At 38.3% G+C, this 20,987-nt stretch overlaps 1 protein-coding gene across 2 annotated transcripts in view; it reads right to left on the reverse strand.

Moving 5' to 3' along the window:
- The window catches only part of MITD1 (microtubule interacting and trafficking domain containing 1), a 236,909-nt gene that overhangs the window by 98,234 nt on the left and 117,688 nt on the right, over window positions 1–20,987 (reverse strand). The window contains exons 24-30 of one of the 2 annotated variants that reach the window (XM_082246936.1): window positions 18,332–18,421; window positions 12,602–12,791; window positions 9,487–9,646; window positions 8,643–8,721; window positions 5,917–6,030; window positions 2,421–2,585; window positions 1,411–1,855 (exon numbers count right to left, since the gene is read on the reverse strand). In XM_082246936.1, coding sequence (XP_082103062.1) covers window positions 1,754–1,855; window positions 2,421–2,585; window positions 5,917–6,030; window positions 8,643–8,721; window positions 9,487–9,646; window positions 12,602–12,791; window positions 18,332–18,421 — 900 coding nt within the window. In that variant the 3' untranslated portion in view covers window positions 1,411–1,753. Of the gene's footprint in view, window positions 1–1,410; window positions 1,856–2,420; window positions 2,586–5,916; window positions 6,031–8,642; window positions 8,722–9,486; window positions 9,647–12,601; window positions 12,792–18,331; window positions 18,422–20,987 lie in introns of those variants that run through there. The other variant, XM_082246937.1, reaches the window with a different exon arrangement.

Genomic DNA, 20,987 nt, shown 5'->3' on the forward strand with positions numbered 1-20,987 from the left:
GCCCACGACAAAATCTTTAATGCCGTCCCTCTGTGCCAAACAGGCTGATTTTGTGGCATTATTGTTTTGTCCTAGGGAATGAAAACTACAGGTGCCTGGAGTCCTACCTGGGACAAGGAGCACTGCAGAAAATACAATCACAAAGACGGTCTTCAAAAGCCTTGTTTGTGAATGTAATTTCATTTCTTATATATGTTTAAAATATTATACCTAAAACTGAACTCCAGGCCTGGTCCTATCGATATATATGGATTCACCCTCTTTCGTTTTCTTAATGACCACTGTCACTGACCACTGCCAGAAGAAATCCAAAGTTTTACGGTCTCATGAAAAGGGACAGTGGGAAAAATCCTCCAATAAGGACATCCACTCTTGGGACATACACATGTTCAAGAGTGAATTTCTTCTCACTTCCTACTGTGTCTGTGGAACAGAATTTCCAGAAAATCTAGATATATCTGATATGAACATTTTTGTTAAGTGGAGTTATCATTCCTCTTTTCCTTATCCCATGGTTGCTTTTGGAGACTTCTTCCACATGTGCATACACAGGCTAAAAAAATATACTAAAATTACAGTACATTCAGAACAGGAGAATCTGTTCTGTATTAAGACATACAGTAAATCCAAGGTCATTGTAGTTACAGTGCGTTATTGAAATATCCTCTATTTTAATATTTTTCTGTTTTACTTTACTCTACTAAATCTATGTCACTGAAGAGTGGCATTAGCTGGGTAAACCAGGAAGCTAAAGTCTCTTAAGTGACCATTTTCACCTATAGACAGTTCAGTGAGGGGTGGGTGATTCCCTTGCTACAAGCAGATCTCCCCTTTTAAAGTCACTGGAACAATGAGAGATTTTTCCTCTTTTGCGGCCTCTTGTCACTGTATCTATTGCAAATTGAGCAGTGGATAAGAAAGGTAGTCGTAAATGGACTGATAATAGAAAGAAATGCTCCCAATTTCAATTATTGCTTGGGATAATCTGATCTGTGTTCCCAAAGGGCAGTTATGTGCACTTTTAGAGGTCTAAGGCTCAGGGTGATTTGTTTTTTTTAAATAGCAGGGAAATCTTTCAGGGAGCAGGTCTAAGCTTTCATTTCATGAAAAATGCATAGGAAGATACCACACAGGTGCTGCTTTCACTGCTGGGTAAGAATTAGGGTGGGTTCAAGGGCTGAAGTGGTTTCATGAGAGCAAGATATCTGGCTACCTGCCATTATATTGATCATATACATTAATTTACCTGCCTATCATTATATTGATCACGTGGATTCATGTTTTGATTGCGCTTGAACACATGAAAATGTGTATACCATTGTTCTCAAAAATTGCATAGCTTATTGTGATTATAATAACTAATCAATATAAATAGAACATTTTTGGCACTTCATTGGTTCTCATATGAAATTAAAAATACTAACTTTATGCATTCAAACATGCATGCTTTACAGATTCCAACATGAATGTTTATGAAAAGAGCTTTTACACCAAAAGACCTTTAGATGGTTGGATCATGCCAGCATGCCCAACCACCATCTAATGCCTGGGATCTGTGAGCCCGTGTACTGCTAAGTTCTACATCTGTGTCTTCCTATTGCACGCATTTTGGTTGCTGTAGTTGTAGGCCCATGTATTGCTTGCGTAGGATTAAGTAAAGCCAAGAGGGCACTTTACTCTTTATTGAGGCCTACGTATTGTAGGTTTCATTCTTCTTTATTCAACGTACAGTTCTTTCCTCAATTTGCATTTATCAAAATGCAGGAAAAACATTTCTTTCTGCTGCAACTGCCATAGCATGAAATGTAGATTGTTTATTAGACAGAAGGACTGATGGTTTGTCAAACTCCACAATCTGCATACAAAATGGAAACACAAAATTAAAGTGAATTTCTGTTTTAAAAAAAACATATACTACAAATATTGCAATTTCCTTAAAAAAAAGACTTTCATCTCCTGATTCTTACACACTTCCCCTCCAGAAGTTTGTAGATCTGGAGAGGAAATGACCAATGTTTCAATGCAGGAGGTAAGGGGGCTGTGATCAATGCAGTTCACCTTTGGGAAACAAATTCAGTCCTTGTACACTCAAATTTTTCTCAGTGTGTTTAAACCCCAGATATAAAAATCAACCTATATACAGCATATAGAAAGAAATCAGTCTCACAATGGTTAAGATCACTTGTTCTACACTTATAAAATGAACAAAATGTTACCAATCATTTTAGCTGTTTTGCAGGTATACAGCTCTCTACAACCCCATTTTGTGTCATGGGTATGAAGTGTGTATAAACATTACTTACACAATATACTGTATATATATTTGTACATTGGTGAAAATGTTCATTTATAACATGACTAGTTAATTGTCCTAGGGTCAGTCCTACATGGAACACTTTGAAGTCATTCTCTTTACTTACTTCTCCATTGGCCATCACCATAATCCTGTCACAATGGAACACAGTATTAAGTCGATGTGCTATAATAAGCACAGTGCATTTACAAAATGCATCGTTGATTGTTTTTTGAATTAGCACATCTGTTTCATTATCAATTGCTGCCGTAGCTTCATCTAACAGTAATATCTAAAGGAAAAAAAAAAAGCATAAAACCAGGTAAAATAAACAACATAGTATAACAACAGGACAATCTCGTTGGACCATGGATTCAAAACAAAAAGAAGAAGACTTTAATCTTTTTAACTGAATGACAACTATTGGTTTCTAAATGCACATACAGTATTTTGTTTATTTCAAGCATTAATTGTTCAGATTTAGCTATCTAAAAGTATGTAATGAGGGCAGAAAGTAGGTCTAGTTGTTTAGGGCACTATATAGATATGTCCTTTCTACACCACAACTGTGTGAACCTGTATCTTGAAAGCCTAACTCCATGTCTTAGTGAACCTTAAACAGATGCAGCGGAGAACTATGGGCATTTTAGTTTATGACCTTGTATTCAGTTTCTCAGATGTCATAATGCTTGTGATCAGAATGTAAATTTGGATGACTGTTTTTTTTAACCTTCTGTAGTCCTTTATCAATGGTTTTGCACTGTAAACGAACTTGAATGTTTTTTTTTTTCTTCTTAAATAAAACCTTGATTCTGTAAAAAACAGATGCAGCGGCTGTCGGCATTGTATAAACTGTATGTGGCTTGAGCTGTGTGTCACCGAATTTAAGGGATCTTTTCAAAGTAAGTTTACAAATTTCAAGATCATTCAGTTTATTAGGAGTAGGCTAACATTATGAAACATAATATGTAAATGAACATATTATTTTACATGTTGACCATAGATACACTATATGTTAAATAATCTGTAAAATGGGTAATAACTTACGTTTTGCAAATTTGGAACCTGTTTATGTGGTGTGAAGACCTGTTTATACTATTGTGTTTCCTGGTTGTACAGACTCAATTTGAAGAAAAATCGGCATAGTTAAAGGGTAACTCCACTTTTGTGGGGAAAACAATAGCATATAAAGAAAAAATAATATAGCATATACAATTGCAACAAAAGTCATATTGTAATTTTAATGTTAAAAAATTACCTTTCCTTTTCAATCTGCAGCCACTGTAATTCTCTGAAAATGCAATGCAATATGGCTACCTGGAGCTGTTCTGTACACAGAATGTACAGTGGGTACGGAAAGTATTCAGACCCCCTTAAATTTTTCACTCTTTGTTATATTGCAGCCATTTGCTGAAATCATTTAGGTAAATTCTTCTTCCTCATGAATGTACACATAGCACCCTATACTGATAGAAAAACACAGAATTGTTGACATTGTTGCAGATTTATTAAAAAAGAAAAACTGAAATATCACATGGTCCTAGGTATTCAGACCCTTTGCTCAGTATTTAGTAGAAGCCCCCTTTTGATCTAATACAGCCAGGAGTCTTTTTGGGAAAGATGCAACAAGTCTTTCACACCTGGATTTGGGGATCCTCTGCCATTCCTCCTTGCAGATCCTCTCCAGTTCTGTCAGGTTGGATGGTAAACGTTGGTGGACAGCCATTTTTAGGTCTCTCCAGAGATGCTCAATTGGGTTTAAGTCAGGGCTCTGGCTGGGCCATTCAAGAACAGTCACGGAGTTGTTGTGAAGCCACTCCTTCGTTATTTTAGCTGTGTGCTTAGGGTCATTGTCTTCTTGGAAGGTAAACCTTCGGCCCAGTCTGAGGTCCAGAGCACTCTGGAGAAGGTTTTTGTCCAGGATATCCCTGTACTTGGCTGCATTCATCTTTCCCTCGATTGCAACCAGTCATCCTGTCCCTGCAGCTGAAAAACACCCCACAGCATGATGCTGCCACCACCATGCTTCACTGTTGGGACTGTATTGGACAAGTGATGAGCAGTGCCTGGTTTTCTCCACACATACCGCTTAGAATTAAGGCCAAAAAGTTCTATTTTGGTCTCATCAGACCAGAGAATCTTATTTCTCACCATCTTGGAGTCCTTCAGGTGTTTTTTAGCAAACTCCATGCAGGCTTTCATGTGTCTTACACTGAGGAGAGGCTTCCGTCGGGCCACTCTGCCATAAAGCCCCGACTGGTGGAGGGCTGCAGTGATGGTTGATTTTTTACAACTTTCTCCCATCTCCTGACTGCATCTCTGGAGCTCAGCCACAGTGATATTTGGGTTCTTCTTTACCTCTCTCGCCAAGGCTCTTCTCCCCCGATAGCTCAGTTTGGCCGGACGGCCAGCTCTAGGAAGGGTTCTGGTCGTCCCAAACGTCTTCCATTTGAGGATTATGGAGGCCACTGTGCTCTTAGGAACCTTAAGTGCAGCAGAAATCTTTTTGTAACCTTGGCCAGATCTGTGCCTTGCCACAATTCTGTCTCTGAGCTCTTCAGGCAGTTCCTTTGACCTCATGATTCTCATTTGCTCTGACATGCATTGTGATCTGGAAGGTCTTATATAGACAGGTGTGTGGCTTTCCTAATCAAGTCCAATCAGTATAATCAAGCACAGCTGGACTCAAATGAAGGTGTAGAACCATCTCAAGGATGATCAGAAGAAATGGAAAGCACCTGAGTTAAATATATGAGTGTCACAGCAAAGGGTCTGAATACTTAGGACCATGTGATATTTCAGTTTTTCTTTTTTAATAAATCTGCAACAATGTCAACAATTCTGTGTTCTTTCTGTCAGTATGGGGTGCTATGTGTACATTCATGAGGAAGAAGAATGAACCTAAATGATTTTAGCAAATGGCTGCAATATAACAAAGAGTGAAAAATTTAAGGGGGTCTGAATACTTTCCGTACCCACTGTATACTGACCACACCCCAGAAACACAATTTCCTGCTTGTGTGATTGGCGCACTAATTTTCCCAGAAGTCTGCCTAAGATAAAAGTCAGATTTCTGGCATCCCCTGGAACAAAAATGTTGTTTTTGTTTGCGAGATACTCCAAATAGAAACACGTCTAAAGGGATGCGGGTCCAGCAGATTTCCTCATTAGTGTCCTGCAGGTGCCACATCTAATTGATAATTATGAAACCACTCTGATTAGATTAATTTTCCCACATAAGCACAGAGAAACACAGAGGGATGTCTTCAGAATAACAAAAGGTAGGAATCTGCAACAAAGGTTGTTATAATCCTTGCAATGTACATAGATCACCCAGAGGGGAATGTTTTTGTCTCAACAAAAGTGGAGTTACGCTTTAAATAACTATTAGTAACCAATGAAAAATAATAGATTTTTTATAGTTTGCTTGATCAGAGAGCTGACTATTTGCTATGTTCCATTACATGTTATTATTTGAAAGGTGCCACCAAATACAGGAAAGTGGGTCCACTGTGTGTGTGTGTGTGTCAAAAGCAGACAAGGCAGGGACTGGAGCATTCTCTGCATAGTCATGAGGTTATCATATTAATTAAAAGCAGCAAATTGTAAAACTATCCACATACCTTACTGTTCCTAAGTAAAGCCCGTGCCATGCACAACAGCTGTCGCTCACCAACTGAGAAGTTACTGCCATTTTCTGCTACTTGGAAATGTAGCTGTCCTTGTAGTTGAGCTACCTATAATGTATATAAAAAAATACATTTCACATAAGCTCCCAGAACCATACTAAACTACTATAAGAAATAAGCAGGTCACTTTTTCTAGCTTTCTAAGCACATTCTTGTAACTTTCAGGCCAAAAATGACAGTTTAGAGGAAATCACAGATGAATAGCTATTGTTCTTCAAAAATTGACTGTTTCTGAATAACATGCACCACCAAAAAGTGACATGTATTTTTTTGGAAGATGTTAGAGAGTTAGACCATCTGTTTGTTATACTTCAGAAAATATGATGACAATACTGCTACACATGAAGTCATAGGCTGGCAAACTTGCTATGCTATTATTAATGATACATCACAGTTAACTGTTTTCCATCTGAAGCTTTTTACACAAGATTATTTTGCTTTATGATAATGCACTATTGTCAAGTATATTAATCATATAGCATTTGGCCTCCGATATGTACATGCAACCTTTTTATTTTTAATTACATTTTATTGTGAGAATGCAAGTAACAAGAACAATGGCCGCAACATTTGGCCGACAAATCAAGAAGGACAAAGTACAGTATGTTAGTATAAGTTGAGAGAGACCTAGCAGTGCTTGGCCTTGTGGTGTACACTACTATTTGATTGGATGGCAGTGGGACTAGTAAGTAGCAAGCAAAGGGAAGAGGGAAAGGCCTACATTTTTAGATTAATGCGTGTAATTCAATTTAGGAGTGTCAGGATTGTTAACTGGACGATTATTGGCTAGGAGTCTGAGTAGATGCCAAGCATGTAACTTATTTTAAAATTGTTACTTTGCTAGGTTCTAAAGCTGCCATTTAGCTATAGATAGATCAGAAATACCAACCCTTTTTCATGAGAATTCCTCTGCATTCAATGCTGGTCACATAACCAACAATATGGCATTGTTCACAAAGCAGAGGAACTGTTTCCAGGCATAGGTACTAAGGCATATTTCTGATGAGCAATCTTGCTGTTGACTCAACTCTGGCTCACCTTGGTAATTCTTAATCACTCATCAAACATGACCCTAATGAGCCATTACACACCTTTCAAAAGAGACTATTTGAACAAGCTATTCATGCAAGATCAATAAACAGTAGAATTCTGAGGACTCAAGGAGGAAACTAAGTATTGCAGATGTATGGAGCATTTAAAAAAAAAATTCACACTTGTAGACAGTATAGGGGTATTTGAGCTAAACACATTTGCAGGACAAGAATAAATACCTCTTTATTACTTTAGCTCATTGCGTTCTTCATCTTGGGGAAACCTGAAATCCTACCACTAGGGAGAGCTGTTTCCATGCACAATTTGAATGATCTTTACCTACTGACATTCAATTGCTTTACACCTCTCCACTTGCAATTGCAGCATAGATCTACAATTGGTATCAATAAACACATGCTCCTTGTGTTTTTCAAAGGGCAATAGTCATAGGTGAGCAAAGCTATTAGTTTAAATGAATCACGAGGTGCTACATTTAGCATTTATATTCACGTCCGATTAGGATGGTGAGTGCAATAGGATGCATTCCCTTATGTATTATGGAAGTTAGCAAAGATATTTGTTGGCAGTATAAAAGAGTCAAAAGTTGCAACAGTCTAACATTATGCACTTCCATAGAGAGGGTTTATTTAATATACATGCCTTTTTTAACAAGGTAATCTTTTATGCCTTTGATAATTTAAAGATACAATTATGCAAGAGCTGGGAACAACATTCACAAATCTCAGTTTGAGATTTCAGTTCTGTACACAGGAAACTATCACATAGCTAAAAAAAAAACTATAATTAAAAATAGCTTTACCCAACCCCATTATATCATTGGTTGACTTACATCAAGAAAAGTATTAAATAGAGGAACATAGATTCTGAAATAATATGGAGTTTCATTTTGTTTAGTAAGCTCTAAATAAAAAAATACTGACTTTGGATGTCCTTCCATCCATTAAATTGTTAAAACTAAACTCTAGTTAGCCTTTTGGGTGCCCACACCAATATATAAATCTTGTTTATTTTGGGGAAGGTCAAGTAGAATATTTAGGTTATTTCTTGCTCCCCTCAGTGTTCTTGTAGGATTGGCTCAAACCCTAGAAAATGAGCAAGCTTTGAATGTCCTAATGGACAGTGCAAGACCACAGGTGTGGTTGTTGAGGGGTGGCTAAAAAACGACAAAGAGGAGCAGCTTTGAGGGGCCAGTCATCTATTCCAGAACTGACAGGAGAGAAGCCTGCAGGACTGAGGAATAGTAAGGCAAGTATTCCTCTGATTTACACCTCATCTCTCAAAGTAATCAAGCATTTAACCTTTATTATCCTTTATTATCCAAGGAGGGCACCCAGAAGTTAATTTTAAATACTACCCAGAGTTCAACTTTAACATTTTCTGTTAGAAGATAGAATACATTGGCAGTGCATACATAATAATTAAGTGTCTCCCAGTCATTTATTAGTATTAGTATGAGTATTTTCCCTGTATGTCCAAAGTCAATTTTGTGTTCAATTCAGGCAGCAGCCATCAGATTTTATGAACACACTTGGAAATATGGGTACCTTCAGATGTAGGCACAAGCAGAGAAAAGTTCTTGAAGTTATAAACCAGTGAGTTATACATACTTGTTGTTTCATGTGGGTTTTTTCTAAAGCTTTCCACACTTCTTCATCTGTGTACTGATTCATTGGGTCCAAATTCAACCTATAATTTGGCATTTATTATTTAGGTATATGTTCAAAACACCATGTGGTATTAGCAATTGGCATAGCTGTTTTTACTTAGAACACAAAGGCCATACTACTATTGGCCGAAGACTGCAGAAAGTAATGATATATATAAATTCCAGTAAACGGTGGGAATGGACACATGCCTACATACTATATGTATCAACTTTGACTTATCTTTCATATTTTGCCTTATATAATAAGGGAATATGTTTACAGTATATAAGAGGCAATATAATAAATAATATGTAAGCATGTCTAATTAATGTAGGACTCCAGTCAATCCTATTGTTTTGAACAAAATGGAAAAACCAGAACCTCTGTGTCCATTAAGGAGATTTGTTGCCACTTACTGTCACAGAGACACAGCAGGAAGTAAATGGAGAGATCCCCAAAGTGGGAATAAATCCCAACAATGTTATTACCAGAACACGTGTGCCTATTTGGAGAGATCACTTGTATTCTGTGCCAGTAATGACCATAACATTTTGGAAAGCATCTCATCTGTCTTCGTGACAATGGTTACAGGGACAAAAAGTAATAATGACCCTGCCCAAAAGAGACACAGACAACAATACAAATAGTTCCAAATCTTCTCCACTTTACCCACTTTGAACATGGACAGTTCACAACCCCATGTTATATAGGTTTCATTTATCTATCAACCCTAACAAAGTATATACTGTGTATTTTAAACAAGCAGATTCTATGTAAGTCATTGTGATAAAGTTTTTCAACTCACCTGATGCTTCCAACAAATAAAACAGGTTCTTGTGGAATGATAGAAAGCTTTCTTCTCAGGTCCTCCAGTCCAATTGAATGAATGCAGATGTTATCAATGGTGATTGAACCTCCACACAGTTCAACAAGTCTGAAGAGCGTCATCGCCAAGGATGATTTGCCTGTTGGGTGATAAGATTAAAAAAAAATAATATAGCATTCCTCCAATAATTTTTCTGAGAAATTCTAAAACAAGTACACAGTCATAACATCCCAATGTGCTGGGTAATCCAACCACACACAAAAAATTAAGTAAACAAAATGTCTAGCAGGGGGGCATGGACTAGCCATCAGTATTGTTCAAGGCTTCCTGCAGCTGATATACACATGCTTTGCGAAAGTCTCTGCATGATCTGAACTGAACCGGTTGCGAGAGTAATCAATAGATAGTGGGAGAAGTGGTAAAGCTCTAAATCCATAGACAGCAGGAGTAAAGGATGCTGCTAACATCAGAAAAAGAGGTGAAGAGAACCTACATCCATAGAATGAATAAAGGTGGATCAGGTAGATCACGGTACTGCAATTTCTTAGGCACAGCTTCACCTCTAGCAAGCCCTTGGAAAAACCAAACAGCACAGTGGTGACATCACCAACAGTCCCTACAGTGGTAATCTTACATTGCTTTCTATAAAGTAAACCCTTTTATTCATTTATTCAGTAAAAAAGCTAAGTATCTGTAGTAATTTCTTTCCTCTGAACAAATTATAAGAACACATACAGTACCAAGTTATAGTATGCAATATACTGTATAAAGCATATGAAATGCATTTAACCCTAGTTTGAATAATTAGAATAGATAAAAAGCTATATTAGGTAAAAATTATTCAGTGTGCAACTAATATTATTGTGTCACTAATACTCATTGGTATTGTGTAAGAACCCGAAATGTACTGATGCCTAAACTTATGAGAAATAACATGTAGGGGTTTTGTAAAATATATAAATACGGGTTTCATCTTAATAATTCAGAATATAATTTAATATACAGTATATATCACAGCTCTATAAGTTTTATATATAAATATCAAAGCTATAAATGTTAAAAAGTTAAAAATAATAAGTTTAAAGAATGATCATTTTGTATAAATGTAGAATTGGGTATTATTGGCGCACATACAGTGGGGAAAATAATTATTTGATCCCCTGCAGATTTTGTACGTTTGCCCACTTACAAAGAAATGAAGGGTCAATAATTTTTTATCATAGGTGTATTTTAAAGGATAGAGACAGAATATCAACCAAAAATCCAGAAAAAAAAGAAAAAAAACACATGATACAAATGTTATAAATTGAGTTGAAGTTCAGTGAGTAAATGAGTATTTGATCCCAAAGCAAAACATGACTTAGTACTTGGTGGAGAAACCATTGTTGGCAAGCACAGAGGTAGGAAGTTTTTTGTTAGTTAGTGACCAGGTTTCTTGACTGTCACTTGGCAACTCGAAGATTCAGCTCTCTCCATAAATTTCTATAGGATTAAGGTCTGGAGACTGGCTAGGCCACTCCATGACCTTAATGTGCTTCTTCTTGAGCCACTCCTTTATTGCCTTTGCGGTATGTTTTGGGTCTTTGCCATGCTGAAAGGCCCATCCATGACCCATCTTCAGTGTTCTGGATGAGGGAAGAAGGTTCTCTTTCAAGATTTTACAATACATGGCTCCTTTTGTTGGCCCCTCAATGCAGCAAATTCAATCTGTACCTTTAGAAGAGAAACAGCCCCAAAGCATAATGTTTCCACCTCCATGCTTGACTGTAGGGATGGTGTTCTTAGGGAGGAAGAAAAATGCTGACTATGACCCTAAGAACACCATCCCTACAGTCAAGGACAGAGGTGGAAACATGATGCTTTGGGGCTGTTTCTCTGCTAAAACAGCTGACTTTGCCGCATTGAGGGGCCAATGGACGGGGCCATGTATTGTAAAATTGTGGATGAGAACCTTCTTCCCTCAGCCAGAACACTGGAGATGGGTCGTGGATGTACCTTCCAGCATGACAATGACCCAAAACATACCAACAAGGCAACATAGGAGTGGCTCAAGAAGAAGCACATTAAAGTCATGGACTGGCTTAGTTAGTCTCCAGACCTTAATCCTATAGAAAATTTATGGATGGAGCTGAAACTTCAAGTTGCCAAGAGACAACCAAGAAACCTTAAGGATTTAGAGAAGATCTGTAAAGAGAAGTGAATCAAAATCCCTCCTGAGATGTGTGCCAACCTGGTCACCAACTACAAGAAACGTCTGACCTCTGTGCTTGCCAACAAAGATTTCTCCACCAAGTTCTAAGACATATTTTGCTTGGGGATCAAACATTTATTTTTTTACTGACTGAACTGCAATCTAATTTATAGCATTTGTTTTATGTGTTTTCTGAGAATTTATGGTTGATATTCTGTCTCTATAATTTAAAATACACCTATGATAAAAATGACAAATTTACAAAATCTGCAGGGAATAAAATAAATATTTTCCCCACTGTATAATCAAAGGAGAGATACTGTATGCGTTAAACTGAACAGTTCATAGAATGCAGCAATACACCTGATCCTGATTGCATCTAAAGAGAGGGTAAATGGCATATACCCTTAAACACTGAAACATCTGAAATAATGCAGTCAATAAAAATAGATTCCCACTTTCTGATCCAGCAACTCACATGGAATCTATGGCTTTCCAGTGAAGCACCAACAAAGAGTGCTTGCATTTGAATAGCATTTGATGAAGCAGTCCCATGAAAACTGCTTTGTCTGGAAGTCAGTAATTTCAGGTTGCTGGATCAATTAGTAGATGTCTATGTACAGATTAGTCTGAAAAGCTATGTATCTGCATGGGTTGCAGTGTAAGTCCTTTTCCTGCTTGGCTTCTGTTCAGAGTCCCTTAGCAGATTAGTTGAGACACACCCAGTTTATTGGCTGATAGGGGTCACTGGTAGCAAAGGTTTTAATATTGAGCAAGTCTACCTGGTAATTTGAGCATGAGTATAAAAATGCTACAGTATATAATGGTAGATTTACTGAGAGGTTTCAATCAATAATTATAATTTAAGTGCAAAATAAGTGATGTGCATTTGTATAGACAAACCTGATCCTGTTCTCCCCACTATTCCTATCTTTTCCTGTGGTTTAATACTGAATGATATTTTCTTCAACACTAATGGTAGGTTGTCACGATAACGCATTTCAACATTCTCAAATGTTATTGCCCCTTCTTTAGGCCATTCTTTTGGTGGTGACTTTACTGGTTCAGGACAAGTTTCTTCTGACTCCAGATTCTGGGAAAATAAAGAGTAAAAATTAGATTAGTCAAGCAGTTTTTCAAAAGATGGTTCACGGAAGAGCTGGCACATCTGCCAGCACCCAACAGGGCCAAAGACAATGCTTACGGGTACTCAGGCAAATGCAAATGTGCACATGAACTTCTAGTAATGCGTACCTTTGCGCGCAATCGCGCACACCTGTGCGGAATGGCATACACAATGCGTGACAGATCCTGGCGCCCAGTGGCCTATTTAAGCCAGCAGTCTAATTCACAAGTTGCTGGATGATTGTCAGCCCCCCCCCCCCCCCCGTGTGTTCCTGCTTATGCTAATATTGGATTCCTTGTTACTCACCCAGCTTGCCTTTAGCCCATCTTTTTTCCATCCCTGGCTCTGACTCCTGGCTTAATCATGGATAGATAGTGGTCGGGCTATTTTTTGCTGTTTTGCAGTATGCTTTGGGTCTGGACGGCCCTTTCCAATGTCTGCACCTTCACTTGTCAACAGCATCCAACTAACTGGACTTTAACAGCCTGAGTGGGGACCCTCAACTATTTATCATAGGCCCCTGGCTTGTTCTACTGACTCTATTGTTGCCTAATCGCCTGTGTATGACCTTGGCCTGTTCTCCTGACACTACTGCTGCCTGATTTCTGGTGTATAACCCCGAATTGTTCCTAATTCTGCTTCTGGCTAAATTCCTATACATGACAATTTGCCTGTCTCCTGACTCTGCTTCCTGTCTCTCCCTGCTGCCAAGTAATGCCTGTACTTCTGAGGGACTCCTGCCCTGCAGTGCATCCTGTTTGTCCGGCCATCATCATGTGAACATCTTCTCAGCACTTCAGCCCAACGCAGCTGACAACCCGTGCCTCTATGGGCATAGCATCCTCTGTTATCACCCTAAGGGGAGTCCTCTCAGCTCTTTTGCCTCCGATCAAGTACTTGACAAGCTTAATAAGATGCCACCAATATATATATTCTGCTCTACTACTTTCCATTTGGATAATTGTATCTACTTAAGACTGATGGAAGTAAACAAGGGCCAGATTTTGGAAGTTTATTTAAATCACTAGAATAATGCATTGGCATACTGTATAGTTTAGTAGGATACACAACCTACTGTGAGCCCAAAGTGCAAGACATGTATGATGTACCTGTTACCAAAGGTGTGCCTTGTAAGTTTCCATAAATAAACATTAGGAAAGTATTCTTCCAGGCCTCCCACCTGGCTTAGGTGTAGCCTTGGCTACAGCTAAGCCCGACCCAGAATATTGGTAGGGGCAAAGGTGTGCCCTGTAACTCTGTTAACTCCCGCTATGAACCACTAACTCTCACTATGAGCCATACAACAATTTACCCTGAAAAACAGAGGTTTTCTTTCAAATTGTAATATAGATATGCATTTTAGAACTCTTTTTACAAATCTCAAGTGTGTGTTATACTGCCAATCTACGTTCGAATATAAAAACTGAGAATTGTTTCCTTAATACTCATTTTTTCTTTCATTTTGATGCCACTTTGAGACCATAATACCTGGGTTTAAAGCCTTGTACACATGATGAGAATATAAGCTGAATGGTCATCCATTTTTTTTTAATGCTAATATCATATCGAAAATGAAAAGGTTACTAAAGTTACAAAAATTCTTGTACGACAGAATACAACTTTGGAAGTGATGTAATGTGTTGTATTGCATTGTAATGTATTCTTTCATTTTGAGTATGCGTGGTCTTGGTCTCTGATTTTTTTTTTTTAGGGTGAATACTGTACTGATTAAAGGAAAATCGTACATTTTGGGAATCATACAAGAAAATTTTTCGTGTTTGTCCCTTCCGATAGTTTTGCATGAACTGTCGCAATCTGCTCTCAAAAGCAGTGTACTAATGATCAGATTATTGTAAGATCACTTTGAAATCACTTTTCCTCCAATTTTCTTTTCATGTGCACTAGGCACGAGCTAGACAAACACAAAAGTAAATGTCAACTCACTAAAAATAGATCAGACATTTAACCAGTCACTAATTTTAGCTAGGACATCCAGAATGTCATAGACAGCGCACTTAAATCAATCTATACTCAGAGAAAAGAGTGACTCCAATAAATATGACCATTTCCAACAATATTTCTTTTAATTCATGCCTTTTTTTCTGCCACAACTTGTATCAGGTCTGAGAAGTATGCTTATGAAGGTCAGCTAAAAACTTTATCATTTCACTACAGTTCATTCTTTTTAATCACTATATTTTGTTTGCCTTTTCTGTAGTCTATCTAATCCTACATAGAAAGCTTTAATGTATATGTAAAACGATAGTGGAAACATTAATTAGTAAAGAAACTGGCAAATTGAGGAAATTCCCAAAATAGTTAAAGTGAATTTTGCATTATTTTCTCTTCTCTAGCAATCATGAGTGGAGAAACAGCCTAAAACATGTCAAATCAAACTATTGAGATGATAGACTTTTAGATAGAAAAGTACAGCAAATGTATAATTTGACCTTTTAAGGTACCATTCCAATGAATCGTAGATCTGCTGGAAGAATCATTTATATAGATAATTCCTAAAACAAACAGTCCAAGTTCAGTAGTTATGTACCTGTATGTGATTTTGTAAAAGGGCTCTAGGGGGCGCGCGCCACGCTCCCGCTGTGATTGGACACTCACGATCATTCAGGAGAATGACAGAACAGCGGTCTGCCTATCTTGTGTGTATCTTGTGTTACATTCCCCCTACAGTTAGAAAGCACTCCCTAGGAGCACACCTAACCCCTTGATCGCCCTGATGTTAACCCCTTCCCTACCAGTGTCATTTATACAGTAACAGTGCATATTTTTAGCATTGATTCCCAAAAAGTGTCACTTAGTGTCAGATTTGTTCAGAGAAATGTCACTGTCTCGCCAAAAATCGCTGATCGCCGCCATTACTAATAAAAACAATAAAAAAAATTAAAAGTCCATAAATCTAATACATAGTTCGTAAATGCTATAACTTTTGCATAAACCAATCAATATACGCTTTTTGGGAGTTTTTTTACCAAAAATGTTTTTAATTTTTTTTATTGGATAGATTTTATAGTAAAAAGTAAAAAATATTGTTTTTTGTTTTTTTAAAAAAATTGTCGGTCTTTTTTTATTTATAGCGCAAAAAATAAAAACCGCAGAGGTGAGCAAATACCACTAAAAGAAAGCTCTATTTGTTAGGGAAAAAAATACATCAATTTTATTTGGGTACAACGTTGCACAACCGTGCAATTGTCAGTTAAAGCAACGCAGTGCCGTATTGCAAAAAATGGCCTGGTCATGAAGGGGGTAAAACCTTCCGGAGCTGAAGAGGTTATAGAGATCTGTTCAATTGGACCTAACAAATCAGTATTTAATGCAATAATAGGTCATTTCCTGGTAGTGGTCTGTAGAAATACAAGCTGCGAAAGGCATGTCTTAAGATGGTTAATTCGAATTTCAAGCATCAAAGATGCCTTCAGAGAAAGTCAGAACGAGGATACGTCAAGTGATTATATGGCAACAGGAATTGACATCAGAGCTACTGCCGGATGTGACGTGGAACCAGGAGAGCAGTGAGACGCTGACTATTACACAGAAGGCCCTTGCCTGGCTTAATATTGATGAGCGTTATTATTACTTATACATTGTGAATGTAAATTTTTAACGTTTTTTTAATAAAAAGTGTGAAACTGAATTATGTTATGGGGATTGCCCGTGTCCACTATGCTTTTACTTTCAGTGGACCCTGAGAGCAAGAAAACTGTTTTTTGCTGTGGTTTGGACTAAGCAAATTTTGCTAGTGATGAGAGGCAATAATTAGCGGTGAGTGAGGTGGCAAAAGGGGAGTGAAACACCTTTTTATCACCAGTGGCGTGTTAAAGTTGGACTGTCAAATAACAGTGGATGGGAATTGGCTGCTCTAATCTCTATATGCACTACTATCTCTGGGAGGTGGAGGCTCCTCTGCTGAATTTCTTTGGTGGAGTTCTGCTGGAGTGATTGGACTTTTGCTCTATAACAACAGAATTTCAATCATGCTAATGGACAATACGTGTGTAAAACCAATATCCGGATTAAAAAAAAAAAAACCTGTGCAAACTAAAGGCTCTAACAAAGAAGTAAATGATTTATTGTATCATGTAGAAAAGTAAACATGAGAATTACTAAAAGTTCATACTTGGGTGTAACTGATTATTTCCTGGGAAACCAATAACATCACAGTTACGTAAAACATTACAAGGTTCATTCAGCATGCAATTCTTTGGACAGTGGTGGAATTTGTACTGTGCTAGCACAGTTTAAACATTTACAGGGAACACCCTGTAGAATGGGGGCTTTCCCTACTAAATGTTTACAAACGGCCATGTCCTAAATGTGTGAAGTCTGGTAATGACGATAATGTTGATGTACCAAAAACGTTCACCTGAATGATGCAATTATACTAGCCAACTAAGGTAATAATAGTAGTAACTCTACTACTAAGTTCAGCACAATAAAGGCTACAGAAGAATCAAAAACCATTATTTTATTCTGGGGAGGTGTGTGTGTGTGTGCGCGGGGGGGGGGGGGGGGACAAGGTGGTTACTACCCTAATTTCCATTAGAAACAGAAGCAGTAGACTCAATTTTTCTGGTGTATAAAAACTAGACTCAATTAATCCTGACATAATTGGCCGGGTTTTCCATAACAACCTATCAGATTTCCCCTTTTTTTTGCTGGACAAATTAACCAAGTAACCTGGTTGTATTGCCAACCTCAACTTTTCCCCAGATGTTTATCCTACACTTTTTAAACACCAGCTATTCTTTTTTCTGGACTTATCACATGTTAGAATGGCAGCGCATAAGTAAGCATTTCAAATCACTACACTAATCATACAGTATATGTGTCACACCTTCCAAATACATTATTGTATGGCAATATCAAAAAGAATAGTGAAAGATCTACAGGCATACCCCACTTTTAAGTACACAATGGGACCAGAGCATGTATGTAAAAGAAAATGTACTTAAAGTGAAGCAATACATTTTTTCATTTGTCAATGCATGTAAATACACTAGGTCCATAGGAATTCTTGGTCTGCTTGACATGACACTGCTGACAAGGACACCAAGCTTGGGGAGCATGTTAAGGGGATCCAGGACTATGATATGGTAGATTACCTTGGCAAGCTGGCTGGCCACAAATAGGATATGTTGTAGTCCTGGGTCCCCTCTCGGTGCTCCCTACGTTTGGTATCCCTGTCACTTATGGTTTGGGAGCAGTGCCATGTGAAAATGACCAAGATTTCCCATAGACACCAAAGTTAAAAACCGGGAGTAGCCATGCCAAGCTGACCAGGCTGTGTCTGTACTCGTGAGTGTATGTAAAGTGAGTGTACTTAAAACGGGGTATGCCTGTATTACATTTATGGGCTACAACAACAATTTCAACTTAAATATGCATCATTCAAAAGTATACTAGTATTGATTATAAATCAATAATATTTATTACACTTGTTTGTTTACTGATATAACATATTTTCCTAATTTCATATTTATTAATAATATTACCTCAATATAGTAATTCATTCTTTCAACCGAAGTAAATCTGGCTTCTGTTTCTGTCACTAAACGAACAGTATATTGGAAGAGCCCCGTGAGCTGAAAGATCAAAACACAGAGTTAAATGAAATGTTGGGTATGTAGTAAGAGCAATGTAACAGTAGGTGCTGTAATCTACAGCAACCAATTTCAACGTCACTAAACAGTTTGCAGTGGGTTACTAAACTTTGCATATTAGTCTACTCTTTTCATACAATGTAGAAAGGGTAACTCAATTTTTGTGGAAAAGAAAATATAGCAAATATTAAAGCATATACAGTAACTCACAAAAGTGAGTACACCCTTCACATTTTTGTAAATATTTTATTATATGTTTTCATGTGACAACACTGAAGAAATTACACTTTGCTACAATGTAAAGTAGTGAGCGTACAGCTTGTATAACAGTGTAAATTTGCTGTACACTCAAAATAACTCAACACATAGGCATTATTGCCTAAACTGCTTGCAACAAAAGTGAGTACACCTCTAAATGTCCAAATTTGGCCCAATTACCCATTTTACCTCCCCGGTGACTCGTAAGTGTTACAAAGTCTCAGGTGTGAATGGGGAGCAGGTGTGTTAAAATTGGTGTTATCACTCTCACTCTCTCATACTGGTCACTGGAAGTTCAACATGGCACCTCATGGCAAAGAACTCTGAGGATCTGAAAAAAATAATTGTTGCTCCATATAAAGATGGCCTAGGCTATAAGAAGATTGCTAAGACCCTGAAACTGAGCTGCAGCACAGTGGCCAAGGCCATACAGCGGTTTAACAGGACAGGTTCCACTCAGAAAAGGCCTTGCCATGGACGACCAAAGAACTTGAGTGCTCAGCGTCATATCCAGAGGTTGTCTTTGGGAAATAGACGTATGAGTGCTGCCAGCATTGCTGCAGAGGTTGAAAGGGTGGGGGGTCAGCCTGTCAGTGCTCAGACCATAAACTGCACACAGCATAACATTGGTCTGCATGGCTGTCATCCCAGAAGGAAGCTTCTTCTAAAGATAATGCACAAGAAAGCCCGCAAACAGTTTGCTGAAGACAAGCAGACTAAGGACATGGATTACTGGAACCATGTCCTGTGATCTTAAGAGACCAAAATAAATGTATTTGGTTCAGATGGTGTCAAGCGTGTGTGGCCGCAACCAGGTGAGGAGTACAAAGGCAAGTGTTTCTTGCCTACAGTCAAGCAAGGTGGTGGGAGTGACATGGTCTGGGGCTGCATGAGTGCTGCCGGCACTGGGGAGCTACAGTTCATTGAGGGAACCATGAATGCCAACATGTACTGTGACATACTGAAGCAGAGCATGATCCCCTCCCTTCGGAGACTGGGCTGCAGGGCAGTATTTCAACATAACTACCCCAAACACACCTCCAAGATGACCACTGCCTTGCTAAAGAAGCTGAGAGTAAAGGTGATGGACTGGCCAAGCATGTCTCCAGACCTAAACCCTATTGAGCATTTGTGGGGCATCCTCAACCGGAAGGTGGAGAAGCGCAAGCTCTCTAACATCCACCAGCTCTGTAATGTCGTCATGGAGGAGTGGAAGAGGACTCCAGTGGCAACCTGTGAAGCTCCGGTGAACTCCATGCCCAAGAGGGATAAGGCAGTGCTGGAAAATAATAGCAGCCACACAAAATATTGACACTTTGGGCCCAATTTGGACATTTCCACTTAGGGGTGTAATCACTTTTGTTGCCAGCGGTTTAGGCATTAATGGCTGTGTGTTGAGTTATTTTGAGGGGACAGCAAATTTACACTGTTATACAAGCTGTACACTCAATACTTTACATTGGAGCAAAATGGCATTTCTTTAGTGTTGTTACATGAAAAGATATAATAAAATATTTTCAAAAATGTGAGGGGTGTACTCACTTTTGTGAGATACTGTAAAATTGTACACAAGCTATATTGTAATTTAATGTTGTAGAGTTACCCCCACAGTAGCTAGGTTCTCTTTTCTGCGCCTTGACTTCAAGAACAACCCCTCTGGCACACCTGGTTGAGTGAAAGTCACTGAACACTAGTGTGGATACCTTTAACTTGACTGTGAATTAGTATCAGGAAATAGACACAAGATTGTTTAGTGGTAAATAAACTCAATTTAATCATATGGGTTAGAGTAAATGGTGGTTTGAACATAAATGAGCACACAGAAGGTAGGTTAGGGCCCAGTTTGCAGTATAATCACTATGCCAAAGTAACTTAGAAAATAGATCTGTACCACTGGACAGGAATCAACACAAAAATCAGTAAAGTCAGCAATAAACAGTGCATAAAAGCATTAACTGCAATGCGAATTCTAATACTATAACTAGACTAGGGTGCACTCTAGGAGAATGGCTAGGATATGGTGCAATGTCAACTGAGAGGTACCTCTTAGCATAAGCAATAGATAAAGGTCTCTGTGTAGCAGCTGTCTTTAATCCTAACTCTTCAGTGGGCTAGCATTGGGGCCCATTTGTATCATTGGTGCACAGGAGAATAGGCTCACTCATGGCAAGAGGCAGCTGTATCCAGTACATCTTGAGAAAATGCAGCTCTTTCCCATCACCCTGATAATCTTCCTCTGGGAAATGCAGTAAAAACCTTTTGAAAACAGTAGAGTGTCTCTCCTCTGCTG

The sequence above is a fragment of the Pelophylax lessonae genome (assembly GCF_965119305.1).
Source record: "Pelophylax lessonae genome assembly, chromosome: 2".
Lineage (NCBI taxonomy): Eukaryota > Metazoa > Chordata > Amphibia > Anura > Ranidae > Pelophylax > Pelophylax lessonae.